At 39.1% G+C, this 15493-nt stretch overlaps 1 protein-coding gene across 5 annotated transcripts in view; it reads left to right on the top strand.

Annotated features, from left to right (window-relative positions):
- The window catches only part of LOC126291575 (BTB/POZ domain-containing protein 17), a 127875-nt gene extending 113247 nt beyond the window's left edge, over positions 1-14628 (top strand). For all 5 annotated transcript variants that reach the window (XM_049985109.1, XM_049985106.1, XM_049985107.1 and 2 more), the window contains one exon: positions 8074-14628. In XM_049985109.1, the coding sequence (XP_049841066.1) occupies positions 8074-8778 (705 nt within the window). In that variant the 3' untranslated portion in view covers positions 8779-14628. The remainder of the gene's footprint in view (positions 1-8073) is intronic.
- The last annotated feature ends 865 nt before the right edge of the window (positions 14629-15493 follow it).

The following is a 15493-nucleotide window of genomic DNA, read 5'->3' as shown; positions in this document are numbered from 1 at the left end:
GTTATCTACACACTATTGGGCCAGCATTTACCTGGATAAACAGGTCCTTGCTGTTGTTGATACCTCATTGTAAACTCCCTCAGTTATCAAAACTTTCTGTTTGTATTTGCACAATGGCAGACTCCTGACTTCTCACTGATGGCGAAGATCACAATGTTCTGCCGACATATATTATGGAGCTTGTATAACAGAACATGTGGTGCTATTTTCTTTATTTGATACTGAGGCATGCAAATTATCTAATTTCAGTCCTGCTCCCCATTTTCTGTTAAAATTTATTTTATATGTTTGAATTTCTGTGGCATTTTTATAAATGCTATAATCATTGGGCCTTGATACAACCATAGTGTCAGTTAATTGAATTTCATGTTCCCTGGTGTCACTGCTTGATCTGCACTTGTTGATTTATCAGTGTTGCCCAGGTGGCAATTGAAGGCAAATGGGAAATGTTGTAGTAGCCAAAAAAAATTGTATTTTCATTTTTTGCCTGTAAACCACTCAGCATGCCGTGGCTAATAACTTGTGATAGGTTGAAAGTAATGGGTAAGCCTCTTTGTACTTCAATATATCTCCACTAGAGTTAGCATTCTGTAAAGCTGGGTTCATACACACAACTAAAGTGACACCACAGATAGTGGCTTCCTGCAGTGGCACCACAGCCGAACGTGTGAAGATCCAGTGTTCAGTATCGTCACTCATGAGATCCAGCCTTTGCCAAGTTAAAAAAAGTTCAGCACAGATGTGTTATGTGACGTCACTTACTTTCCCCACCACTGAACATCATCATTGAACTGTTCCCTGATTACTGTATTTTGAAACACCAACATTCTGATGTAGTTATATTGGATTAATTACTGCTGTACTCCATTTAATTTCAGTGTGTTTTCATTTTCTTACTGCAGAAAACATGAAACATTAGTCTGCAGGTACACTACTGCAGCTTCTGAAACTGCAAGAGCAACAACGTGATATTACTGTTACAGTATTATAAAAAGGACAATTGCTGTGCACCTTACAGTACTAGAGATGCTGTGTTACAGATAGGCACAACAAAAAGACCTGCTCACTTTCTGACTGTCTCTTTGTTGTGCCTCTCTGCGACTCGGCATCTCCACTATATGGTGACTAGCAACTATCCTTTTCATAATATTCCATCATTGCAAATTTGCCATAGCAGGCAGCAGTTTTGCCTTCAAGTATTATTTGTTTAATAAATGTATTTGTTGCCCCTACTTTATTTCTGCATGAAATCTAGTTTCGGGTCCAACATTCATGTTTCATTTTCCTTGTCTTTAATTCTTGACACAATTCTGATGCCAGGCAGCAGGAGATCAAGTAGGTAAAAAGACTAAGGCTAGTAGAAATCCTTGGGTAACAGAAGAAATATTGAATTTAATTGATGAAAGGAGAATGCAGTAAATGAAGCAGGCAAAAAGGAATACAGATGTCTCAAAAATGAGATCAACAGGAAGTGCAAAATGGCTTAGCAGGGATGGCTAGAGGACAAATGTAAGTATGTAGAAGCTTATCTCACTAGGGGTAAGATAGATACTGCCTACAGGAAAATTAAAGAGACCTTTGGAGATAAAAGAACCACTTGTATGAACATCAAGAGCTCAGATGGAAACACAGTTCTAAGCAAAGAAGGGAAAGCAGAAAGGTGGAGTGAGTATATAGAGGGTCTATAAAAGGGTGATGTACTTGAGGACAATATTATGGAAATGGAAGAGGATGTAGATGAAGATGAAATGGGAGATGTGATACTGCGTGAAGAGTTTGACAGAGCACTGAAAGATCTGAGTCGAAACAAGGCCCCCGGAGTAGACAACATTCCATTGGAACTACTGACGGCCATGGGAGAGCCAGTCCTGACAAAACTCTACCATCTGGTGAGCAAGATGTATGAGACAGGCGAAATACCCTCAGACTTCAAGAAGAAAATAATAATTCCAATCCCAAAGAAAGCAGGTGGTGACAGATGTGAAAATTACTCAACTATTAGTTTAATAAGTCACAGCTGCAAAATAATAACGCAAATTCTTTACAGACGAATGGAAAAACTAGTAGAAGCCGACCTCGGGGAAGATCAGTTTGGATTCCGTAGAAATGTTGGAACATGTGAGGCAATACTGACCCCACGACTTATCTTAGAAGCTAGATTAAGGAAGGGCAAACCTACGTTTCTAGCATTTGTAGACTTAGAGAAAGCTTTTGACAATGTTGATTGGAATACTCTCTTTCAAATTCTGAAGGTAACAGGGGTAAAATACAGGGAGCGAAAGGCTATTTACAATTTGTACAGAAACCAGATGGCAGTTATAAAAGTCGAGGGACATGAAAGGGAAGCAGTGGTTTGGAAGGGAGTGAGACAGGGTTGTAGTCTCTCCCCGATGTTATTCAATCTGTATATTGAGCAAGCAGTGAAGGAAACGAAAGAAAAATTTGGAGTAGGTATTAAAATCCACGGTGAAGAAATAAAAACCTTAAGGTTTGCCGATGACATTGTAATTCTGTCAGAGACAGCAAAGGACTTGGAAGAGCAGTCTCAGGACTGAAGACAACAACAACAACAACAACCTGCATTACAACATTAATATTTGCTCATATTATTTCAGTTGACACCAATGTGCAATTAGCTGGAATTTGTTGTATCCTATGTGAACTGAAGCTCACAGTGTTACTACAGAATGCCATGAGCTGTGGCATCAGTGTAGTTGCAGGTATCAACCCGGATTAAGTCCGTACAAATAAAAGTCATGTGATCGTTAGCAAAACCAGCTCTCTGCAACCGCTTTAGATATCTTCAGTGCCTTGAAAATTGTTGCCCTTCAGGAGTTCTTCCATGTTGGTTCAGAAACAGATAATAGTTCTAGGGGGCTAGGCTCGCAAGTAGGGAGGCTGGTTGACTTCTTCGAAGTCCAGGGTTGTCAATTTGACAGCCACAACTTTGTAAGAGTGTTGTTGCTGTGCAACAAAAGAAGCCCTATGGCCGACTTTCCTCGGTATTTGTTTTCAATTGCCTCCTTCAGTTCTAGTACCAGGTTAGTATAATATTGTCATCTTGTAGTAGGTCCACGAGATATAGTCCACCAAACAGAAAGCCATCTTTGTCCCAGAAAAAGAACTCTGTCACTTTTTGGCCAATTTTTAGGTGTAGAGCTCCTTTGACCTTGTCTTGATTTCACAATCATAAATGTAAAGTCAGGTTTCATCCTCAGTTACTGACTTTGCCAAACGGTTTCTGGATCAAAATGAGGCAAACTGGCTTTCAATGTATCAGTGTGGTCTTTCTGCTTATCACAGTTCAGACATTTAGGCACCCATTTTGCTGAAAGCTAAAGTTGTGTTGACAATGAAACCAACACGTTCCCAGGAGATGCCCAGTATCTGAGCTATCTTTTTGTCAAATATTAGTTGGTCCTAAAGAATCATCTCACGAACAGCATCATGTGTTCCAGTGGTGGTTGCAATTTGATGGTGACCACTGCCAGACTCGTCTTCAACAGTGAAACTGCCAGTCATGAAGTGAGATAATTAAGTTTTCACTGTGCTCTATGAAACACACTTCTCTTCCAGTGTTTGTGGACATTTCAGTGTGAATTTTATTTGCGGACTTTCCCTGGAGAAACAAAACGTTTGTGATGGCTGCAAACCCACTGAGGAGAAACTTGCGTGTGGCTTTGCCATGTCAACTATCACCTGCGACAGAGCAATTAGTACAAATAGTGAACACTTGTTATTTACAGTTACATGTTAAGATTTCAAACTTACAAATGAGTACCCATGCCCTTTCTCTTTCTTTTCGTGCCCCCCCCCCCCCCCCCCCCCCCAATATAAGAAAACAAAGCCAGGAACTTTTCAGTAGTGCCTTTGTGTCTCAGCATCTTACTATTCAGTGGTGCACTTGAATATCATCCCTTCCAATTCTATCACACATTTATCCACCAAGATGGATCAAAAATTTCAAAGGGAAAAATATTTGCACCAAAGTTTTCTATAAGCCTTCCTTTGTGCATTACTACGGCAAGGCTACCAACACAAACATACATGGAACAACTCTTTGGACTGACTCTATAGTAACACTAGGTTGGTTAACCCTTTTGCTGCTGCACATGTGCTGTCTGCACTTTGTGCTAAGGCTGGCTTTTGTTATGGCTGTACTGCTTGGCAAATGCTGATGCCTGTGCTGGGAGATGGGCTTCTGACTAATATGAAATACTTATCCGATTTTTCGAAAACTATTTGGTGAAAAAATTTGGTTTTTGCACATCTTACAGTCTGATACCTTCACTTGACAAAGAACTGTGGTGCATCAAAGAAGTAAACATTGCACGAACTTTGTAAAAATTCACAGAGGTAAAAATGCATTGCGTAAACTTTATGTATACGTATAATTGATTTTAGCTCTTACATTGCAGTGAATGAAATGTTGGTAAGATATACCAATTTTATTTAAAACAGAGAGCAGAAGGATATCTCATTTCGTTGCTCAAGTGATTGCATTTTATATCCAAAGGAAAGTGGTGCGCAACTTGCCCATTCACATCCTTGCGCATCGCGAATTGTGTGGTCAACAATCATCACTTTTCACATACAATTCAAGATATTGAAACAAGGTTTATTGCAAATGAAAGCATGCAATGAGGCACACATGCTTTATGATAAATACTTGAAGCTTTTTTATTCATCGAGATAAGGAAGTAACTCTTTCACATTCATTGTGAAGGATAGACTCAAGACATTGCCAGTGGAACCCAAGCCACCTGTTGTAACAGTCTTCACACGAGAATTCAGACTCAATCAGAAAAGAGAAGACAGTTTACCTAAAGCGGAACACCAAAATGGAAGTTCACTGGTGGTCCAAGTCAGTGACCTTGTCCATCTGCAGGAAGTAGTTACCTTACGGCAAGAGTGCAGGAGCTGAAACAAAGCAGAAATGAAGTCCCTCATGCTGCCATTTTTGTCACTGCCAATGGAAGTCACCTCAACAGGCCTGTGCAGCTGATCGTACCCCTCTAGGCAGACTGTGGTGAGAAGGGTATGGGGGTAACCAAACAGCATCTCTGATTTGTATTTGTATTTCTGGGTGTGTACTTAAAGGCATTATGTAACTACATTGATCAATATTTTCATCTGGGAGAAAACCGGGAAAAGCCCGGGAATTATTTAGAATTCCGGGAACTTTTCATTGTTTTAGTTTTCAGTTAAATTTTTGTGATTTTGACTGGTAAGAACCAATACTCTAACAAAGGATGTTATTGTATCCCACTACTGCAGAATAATACTACAGCAACAAAACTTGAATGGGGTGGGGGGGAGGGGGGGGGGGACTTAAGTTACAAAGGAAATCCGCCGTATACAACAAAAAAACAGTGCTCATACAAGTGTCTGCCAACAGTAAAGTGTGTCAAACGCTTTAGGAACACTATAGAATGCTTTATAACAACAAATTGCCTCCTCTGATGAGCATGATGTGACAACTGTTTGAATTAGATTCGTTTGAGCAGTTGCAGGCGGGCTCGTGCACATGCGCAGTTGAGTCACGTATTAGTAGTACCTCTCCCGCTTCTGGTTACGGATGTGTGGCTGGGCGCCACTACTTAATATTGCCCCAGTTCGGAAATATCATAGATCCGGGGCTGATGCACAGAGCAGTCTGAGTAGTAGTGGGGAGGTGGGTCGTCTCCACGTGACCTGTGTTCACGTTCAGTGATTTTGTTGTTTCCTCTTCGTTTATTGCTCTCGCGTTAAATGATAACAAAACGGATTTTTGTGGCCGGTAGCTATCAAAGGAATTAAAATACGTTCGCATAATTACGGCAGCCTAAAATATGTCAATAGTTTCAGATTTTATTTGCACCTTTGACAGTCAAGCATTAATCGCCTTAGAACAATGAAGTTATTTTTGTCGGTTTGCTAAAGAGATTTGGCTTTTATTAACCCTTTCTCCTGAGGCAGTCAATGTATTTTAAACGAAGTGTTTAATTTCACACTATTGGCTAGTTTCAACTGTTCGCTGGATTTCAAGTGCATGTATGGCATTATGCTATATTAAAGAACGAAACATGAGTACTGGTACTCCTAGGAAATTTACATACGGATGTGCATTTTAAGCCAAATTATGCGAAATCCCGACACTCTTGAAAGTATCCTTTGATGTCTTGTTTCTTTTATTACATAATGTAAGATCTTTAAATATTTTACACATACAAACATGTGGGCTTCCTGCGTCATTGTAGGTGCGCAAGCGCGGTGACGCCAATTATCTGGCGCTTTCTTGCAACTTCTGAAACAAACCTATTTGTAACAGTTCGCGGGAAAATATTGGGAATGGTGGTTTGAAACGTATTACATTTAAAGCAGATTTCCTTTTACACAAGATGAACTATGTGCAAGACTGTACGATGAATTTCTTAAATCACAAAGCGTTTGACTCTCATTGAAAAATCACATCTTTGAGGACGACCATTTAGAAGAATTTCGAGCCCAGATCAGACATTTGCCTCGTTATTAAAAATTTTACTGGCACATTTGTGTGATGTATCTTAAAGTGTAACACACGCAAAAAGATCATCATCATATGTGGAAGCTTAGCTTCCCTTCCAAATTATCAATCTTCGAGACCAATATTATATGTGAACACTATGTATATTATTTTAAGCCATCAACGTATCTTATTTGTGTATTCGCGCTACTTAAGAGTGATCTTGCTATTGGCTGACTACATCACGTGTCCTATTGCTATCATCAGCTGGCGAGATCACGTGAATGAGCTAAGATGCTTACAAAAGCGCATTGCAACTCGATTTCAATGCTTCAGAAAGTGACATGCGTTGTTTGGTGGAATTCAAATTTATACTTTCGTAATACGAAAATATGCAGCGTACATGTTGCTGCACATGAAAGGTCTTTAGAAACTTGTTTTTTCCCCTGAGTTTCGCTTTCTAAAGTGCCGGAAAATTCTACGTTGGTATATAAAACCATAAACATTCAAAGTATTGATGACTTTTACAGTGCCGAGGAAGAGTATATTGTCACTTAATACGAGAAAAGTGTATTTTCTCCCGGGAGGAAGTGTATTTTTAACCAGGAAATCCGGGAATGTTTTTTCCTTGTCCACATTTGCACACTGCAGAAGAACTATGTAAATAAGGCAGTTTGTTGACTGATGTTAAATCAGTTTCTAATTTCTTCCACAGCAACGATTACGATTGTTGAACATGATTATAAATTATTCCTCTTCGCTAAGAAAGTCCTTGACTTAATTTTTAGACTATTTTATATTCTTTGTGTTCATTGAGTTTGATATTTGTGAAATATTTGTTTGAAAACTAAGTTTCATATTTGTTGCATTTATAAGTAATTGTCACTATTAACATCTTACAAAAGTTACAACTTCTAACATACCCTTAACAACTTTGGGGAACCACTACTACCGCTCTTTGGCCCGACACTGGGCCTTACATAGATCCTTGAGAGTCAACACTTTTTATGATGTTGTTGTAATTACAATTCCTTATGACATTCAATGTGAAGAACTTTGTTCAAGTTGATATAAAAGTGGTAACAAATTCAGCACCAAATAACAACATATTTTGAATAAATTGTACTGTAAAATGCAAAGCTTTACAATGCGAAATTTCAAAAAATGATTAGTTTCAACAGTTATTGTTGAAATATATAAATTTCACGAAAGTGCATTAAATATTTTATTTCCCTACAATACTGGCAACTCCAATGCTATAGTATTATTATTTTATATGAACGTCATTATTTCAAGTTACACTGAATATTAACGATATCTTAAATATTTACATTTTGATCATTCGATGATATCATTTTGTAAGGATTGGTCATAAATTCTGTGAAAGTATTTTCTACTGTAGATTGTAGATTGCTTCAAATGTTGTTAAAGAATGTTTAGTATAAGTTGAAAAACAAAATGCGATCATAAGTATACAAGTCAGGTAACAAGTATTATGGTGTACCATGTTGTTTAGTAAACAGATGCATTGTACAGCTCTGTAGAAGAATCTGTCTGTCAGTTTAAACTATGTTTCGCACTGTTTGCAGGTGACATGCCGTGACACATGTCCGACACGCGTTTTGGTTGGCGTGCTTGTGCGGGGCCAACAGGACGGGATTGAACACGTGACATCCGTCTCGCAGCGTTACCACCGCTTCTTGGATGAAGAGCGCGTTCTCAATTTCGACAACCTGTTGCCTTTTGACTCTCTCAACCCTGGTGCGACAGCTCATATTGGTACTCCTTGTCCAGCAGCTAAGGTGACATCTACCAGCTCGGCTCCAAACGCGACTTCTGCCAGTGCGGCTGCTAATGCAGCTTCTACCAGCACTGGTTCAAATGCGGCCTCTACCAGCTCTGCCACAAATGCGTCTTCTTCCAGGTCGGCCGCAAATGCTGGTTCTAGCAGGTCGGCCGCAAATGCTGGTTCTAGCAGGTCGACCCCAAATGCTTCTTCCAGCAGGTCAACGGCAAATGCATCTTCTAGCAGGTCAGGCGCAAATTCAGCTCCTACCGGTTCAGCCGCAAGTGCGGCTTCCACCAGTGGGGCTAAAAGAGTGCCTCCCGGCCATGGAGTTACATACTTTTACCCCTGCAGCCACCGTATGGCCACATCACCGTACTTGATCGGCCCAGATCGCGACAATTTCAAGGTGCACATAAGTATTGCTCCTCTGTCGGACGTCAGTTGCCTTACTCCTCCACCCTTCCCAGGAGGCCGTGGATTTGCTTCATGGGCTTCTGACTCCTAGCCCGACCCGATACTCTACTGGATAAGGTCACCGTGGTGGTGCACCTTGGACCATGTGTTGGACTGTAACAGGTTGAACTGAGGGCTCTCTTTATTTCTTATGAAAAATGGGAAAAGGGGTTGGGGGGGAGGGGTGAGGACAGCAAATTGATATCCATATGGGATGGGAGCACACAAAGTTATTATCCCTCACTGGTGTGTTGTTTGAAATGAATCCCTTCCAGAACAGTAATAAAGACATTAAGTGTTACTGTGAACTCCTATTAAGCTTAGTGTTTGTGAATTACATACCAGAAGGGTCAAGAAGGGAAAGAGAGTACAAATATGTGATTGCTGCTGTGTGGAAACCTTGTAACTGCATTTGAGGGGATTATTGATTTAAGAAAGAAGGCACTGTTGTAGAGAATAGTGCATCACTAATTATAGTGTAGTCCAGGGCAGATGAAATTAAAAAACTTTGTGATTCTACAATGTTGTATTTTGACAGAATGCTACAGACATTTTGCATTCGTGTGGGGTAAGAAATAATAGATTGATGTGGTATTGCTTGTGTGTAGAAACACACAGTCTGCAGCTACGCTACATGGTTACATTTTGGTTGGTTATTTTAATGTTGTTTTTAACACAAACGTGTGTTAAGTTGTGTAATTGTGTCTTACAGCAAATGTAGCACTCATTTTCCATGTGTTACATAAATCAAAAATCTGAGGAGGAGTTTTCATTGTTACAAAGTCAACACTATGCTTCTGGTAGCCATTGCTGCATTTTGTTGCGCTTATCAAAGGTCAGGCAGAAAGTCGTGCACAATCAATCATTCTTCTGTGAGAGATAATCTGCTAGGGCTGGAGAAATGTTCTATTCATGGCCTAGCACTGCTTCTTTTGTAATGTTGATACAATGCCATGTGGCCATCTTTCTTTCCAAAGCATTAATATGTGGTTGTAAAACTTCGTTGGCCATTATTTTTCCATGCATACGAAGTAATCTTCATAATCTCAAAACCATTTTTCATGCAAATAATTGTTCCATCATCCAGGTGGATAACAATCTCATGTAGCTTGCTTATTATTGTAGGGGAGATGTGACACCACTGCCCATCGCTCATCAGCAGTCCACAGTCGTTTGTGGCAAATGTTGACAGTTGGCATTGAATGTGTTGCTGCTGCCTTGCCAAAACCTCCAGTGTCATCAAAATATTTTCCTTTGATTGACTGCATTACACACATGGACTGTCAACGGCATGCTGAGTAACCCCCAGATCTGTAGAGAAATTCAGTCTCTGCACATCAGCAGGTGCCACATTGTGTGGTGGCTTTCTCCAGGAGCAGAAAATAGATATAAGGCAAAGGTGTTTGGTGGGAATAGCCAATGATTAGTAGTTGCAATGTTTCTTTTTGTAGTGCTTCTCGTTACAGGATTACATTGGATTGTCCGTTACTTTCACATACCTTGGTGTATTTATTGTTCTAGCTGTCTTACCTCAGTGATTGTAGTATTGAAAATGGTCATTTACTATTGATTTTTCAAAATATTGTCTTGAACAGAAGGTAAAATAATTTCTGTAAATGAGTTTTATGTGCAATGTATATATTTTTCTGAGATAATTTCAGCAAAATATTATTTAGTTTAACAAATGTGAATGTCAAATGTAAAGGTATTATAAAAACTGTGTTAATTTGCTTGCAGCCATAATGTTATTTATTGTTCTTTTTAAAAAAATCTTGCCAAGGATTTGTGACAGTTCGTAACTGTTTTGACATGAAGATCACAACTGGTAACTGTTCATTCTGCAAGTGTTGCAGAATGAGGCGAGCCATTTGTTGACTCGTGGACTCTCACAGACCTTCAGTCTGCGGTGAAGTGTGACCCCGTTTGTTTTGGTTATTTTCTGGGTGGCACATTCTGTTCAGAAACATAATTATTGTTGTAAGTGTCAGCAGAGCTTTATGAATATATTTCTTGGATCACATTGTTTGGTGTCATTTGTCTATACAATTTAGCAACTGGCCAAAAGGTATATTTTTTGGGCATGAAATTAATTTTAAACGTGTTGTGACCAGTATGAGACTATTATCAGGAATTTCTTATGGAAGCAGTTCACATAACAAGGACCAGTGTCTGTGCGGCCCTGCCTATATCCTTTGAATTTGTTCTAGATGTCTCACACCTGTTCTTCACACGATTTGGACCTTCAGTCCTGTTAGCACGGTTTTTGCTTTTAAAAATTATTATCAGGTGTTATAATCTTGTGCTTTGTGTTAAGAGTGTAACATGATTATATCTTGTATAACTGTTAAATTGTTTAGAGAAATGTGTCTCATCAAAGTTGGGCCTGCATATGCAGTGTTGCCTGAAGGCTACACATCGTTCAAGTGTGCCCTTACACACAAAAATATGAGGCTACCATAAAAGTAACAAAATTTTGACATCAGCAGATGTTCACTCTCCAGAAAGTAGGGGAAAAAAGAGAGTCCTCTGTGTTGTGTTATCGGTGTATTGTATTGTCCTACACTTTCCTTCTGTTTGCTACCAGTTTGTTTGAGGACAAATTAAACACTACATTAAGAAGTCTAAAATTAATTTTCATGAGTGATTTTAGCAGAAGTTGGTAGTTGCCGGGGAACATTTGTACAGATATGTCAGTAATTGATCTACTTCTGAACAACTTAGTCAGAATTGAGAAACTTATCCAAGCTTTTCTATTGTCATTTTGATGGCTGAAAATGTTGACCAGAGCCGAATTCCTTTACGAGTAACTTCTCCTTTTGTTCTCAACCGTAGATTTGCAAGCAGCAGTTCTTGTTCTCCATTTGTCCCAATCTTCTGCAAGTCTCTTCAGTTCAGAGCATGTTGTTAGTTTCAGATCTTGTTTTTATCTGCCTAGGTACTAAAGCTTTGGTCTCCTCGGCGCATTCTTCTCGGGCATTTTTCCTTCAATTGATTTCACATTGAAGGGACAATTTATATGAGTCCAACAAACTGGTTCCTTGACAGTCCTCCCCAATGACCTTCCTCTCCCTATTTTCATTGGTCATTCTCTCTGCCCGTGAAATTTTTAGCATTCATACATGACATGATGCATCAAAAGCCTTTTCCCTTATGGCTCCCCTACTGTTGATGTCAGTGACGCACGCAGGGTTACACTCCAAACAAAAATTTTTGCATATGATATCTTGATGTTTAGACCAACATTTTTCCGTGTTATTAGCTTCTCTTTCTTGTTGAATGCTGTTTTAGCCTGTGCTATTCTGCATTTAATCTCGCTTCATAATATACCATCTTATTCTACCCTACTGTCATCATTATTTCTCTGCTCCAATTTCCTGGGTGTGATGTACACATCCTGTCATCGTAGACCTCCTCTTCCAGACATCTTCCCACTGGAATCTTCTCTGATTTCACTGTATGTATTCAGCATTTTCTGGGCATTCCACAAAGTCTTTTCCTTTTGACATTTATTCTGAAATATTTCCTGGCTGGTCTTCCATCATCAATTCTTGTAATGTGTCCACACCACCGCAGTCTGTGTTTCTTAATTTCACTTGTAATAGGGTCTTCGGCTACATTCCTCGTCACCTCACATACAATCTTGTCCTATTTAGTAGTTTGGTTCATAGTTCCTGTGAATCTCATTTGAGTCTGTAAGTGCTCCTGAAGTCTCCTCCCCCCCCCCCCCCCCCCAAATAGGGTACATCCCTCTAAACCATAAGTGAGAATTGGCACAAATTACGTGTGGCACATACGGTCCCGTAGAAGGTTTCTGATTTACATTTCCTGGTTAATAGTGTTGTCCTTGGAAGCTTTGCTTCATAATGGGAAAACTAATTCTAATTCCGCCCTTTTCCAAATGTAAGTTCGAGCTTGTTACTTCCCTGTTGTTTCTAAGGTCTTGGTATAGCTTATCTTCAGGCCAAAATTTTTAAATATACGGTTTCATTCTGTCAGCTTTTTTTACACCTCATCTTCTGTTTCGTCAGCAAATACTAGGGTATTGGATTTATGGTCCATTTAATCTTGTCCATTACTATTTGAACAAGAGTGGCAATAGGGCAGTTTCTTGCTGGACATCTCCTTGTCTCGGACCATTTACAATTGTGCACTGTGTGTCTGGACACAGCTGTAGCAATTTTGGTTACTTTTTCAGTTAAGTACTTTGGCAGCTTGAGAGCTTCCAGACTTTCTCAGATCTTGTTTTGAAGAACACTATTGTAGATTTTTTCATTGTCCAAAAATGCAGTCAAAAACTCATTTCATGTTCACAATACTCTTGTCAACATCTGTACTGCAAAAATGAGATCCGTGGTTCTGTGATTCTTCCTGAACCCATATTGCTCCTACTTGAGTAGAGCTACATCTCTATTCTTAAGTCCTTTTTTTCCATCGTCTTTTCTAATAGCTTTAGGATATGTGACAGTAGTGTTATGCCCCTGAACAGTGGAGTGATGAATCATTTTGTCCAGTCTTCTGGGATTATGTTTTCTTTCCACATTACTGAGAGCACTGTACATAGCCAATTTAAGCCTGTTACTCCAGCTGCCTTTATCATTTCCAAGCTTAGATCAACATAACCTGGTTACTTACAAATATATATGTTTTTTAGTCCAGTTTCAACTTCAAGCCAAGTTAGGTGGTGTTCATCATTTTACGTGTCTTTTACTGCAGGGTCAGTTGTGGATGGGTAGCTCCCATCTCTGTTCAGCAACATATGAAAATATCTCTCTTTATTTCATCTCCCATTCCTTCCTCTGTTCTTATTAAGCTTCCATTGTCTTGTTTCCAGTGCAAAGATATTTACATATTCACTTCCTTTATTCTACTACTTAGGTACTTAAACCTGGTGACTTGCTTCAGATTCTCTCCATCCAGGTGTAGTTTTGCTACTACTGGCTCTATACTTGAGGGTGTTTTAAATGTTTTGACGATTTCAAATTTGACTAAGACATAAGCTAATAGCAAAACAAAGTTGAACCATTTACACCAGATAGAATATTTGTCCAAGTTTACTTATGAAATGCTACATCAGACAAATTACAACCATGCACAAATATACAATATTCAAGGTGTTTCACCCAGGTTTTTGGACACACATCTCATAACTGCTGAAGAAATTCTGGAAACGTTATTGTGAATTTGACCTCTTAACTGTTGTAAGCTTCTTGGTTGTTCTGAATACACTGTGCCTTCAACTAACCCCATAGCTAAAAGCCTGGCACCAAGTTCAAACCGGTTTCCGAGGGCTGGTTGACTTTAGATTTAATGTACTGCCAGTTGCACAGAAACTTCTTACTAATTTCAATATTGTTCCACAAGCAGGAATTTGAGATGGAAGTTGAATCTTGAAATTCTTATGAGAGGCATGTTGCATGACAGATTTGCTGTAGCAAAAATAACACTCCACCACAAATGCACTCTACCATTACGATATGATTATTTACCTGTGCATGGAATGAAACTTCGACACTATGCTCTACTTATAGATGGCGCCACCATCATTGTATCTTGTTTTCAGATTAGAAGTTTGACACCTGTTGTGTTATGGTTGTAAAGCTGTTAGATTATTTCGCTGCTGTTGACATTCAACTTAATGGACATTAAACTTTCCATCGTTTTAGTCCAGTCTATATCATCGGAAGCCTTTTCTGAGTTATTAAACTGTGGAAATTGATGTGAACAAGGTCATTGCCATGAGATATACAATCAGACAGCTCCTAGCACAAAATCTGCAGAAAATATGTTGTGCACTGCGCTTTTCTGTGGATCAGCACAGTTCCTTCACAGAGTGGTTGTGTGTCTTCATCAGTGTGCCATATTCTACCTTTCAGGGTCATCACAACAGCCCCATTAGATCATCGGTAAAAAATTCCCAGTGTGTGTGGTCTTTATTGTGCATATTTTCACAACTTCATAAAATTGCCTGCACTGGCAATGTGACATCTGTTTGCTCAAGATGTCGGGACCAAACTGAATAGAGACGGTGATAACTTTTTATTGTTGCTGTTATTTGCACTTAAAGATACCACTGCAGATTAACATCACAGTTGATAAAAGACAATCACAGGCACCCTATTGAATGAATAATAATTCTCTGCTACAGCAAGTTGGTTTAGTTGTGTTGGTATACGCATCCAGAGTTCTTGATTATGGCAATTCAAATTTCATTTGTATTGATATGCACATGCCTGAAGATGAAGTTACTGTCCTCTGAAATCAATAGCAAACAAATCAAAACAATAAACACAGCTGACTGCAAAAAATAAGAGTAAGAAAATAGCCTTTGTTCATTATAACAAAATGTTGTTAGTAGTTCTCAGTAATGTGGCTTTAACCAAAGCCACTATCTCACATTTAAAAGTGCCAAAAATAGTAATAATGAGTAATTTAGGCTCAGTGGAAGCCATCATCTTTTAATTAAAAGACTCGTAAATATTTTTTTCAAATGTTCCTGCAACTTGAGATGTTAGCAGATATGAGATGCACTTTGTGAAACTGGAACAAAGGATAGATGAACCGTGACTAACATTTCAGTTTCATTCGGTGTCATATGGTGGTTTCTGATATTGTTGTTTCAAGAGTAGCTGTGTGAGCAAGACAAATGTGCACGAGCTGGATAATGAGCTTACATTTCTGAAGCTTTCTGACAGCTGCACTGCACTCATTCGTTGCTGTGAGCAATGGTGTTTATCATTCCAACCTTCATTCTTTTATACAGAATGATT

The sequence above is a fragment of the Schistocerca gregaria genome, chromosome 9 (genome assembly GCF_023897955.1).
Source record: "Schistocerca gregaria isolate iqSchGreg1 chromosome 9, iqSchGreg1.2, whole genome shotgun sequence".
NCBI classification, from domain to species: Eukaryota; Metazoa; Arthropoda; class Insecta; order Orthoptera; family Acrididae; genus Schistocerca; species Schistocerca gregaria.
This window is presented reverse-complemented; position numbering and strand designations above follow the sequence as displayed.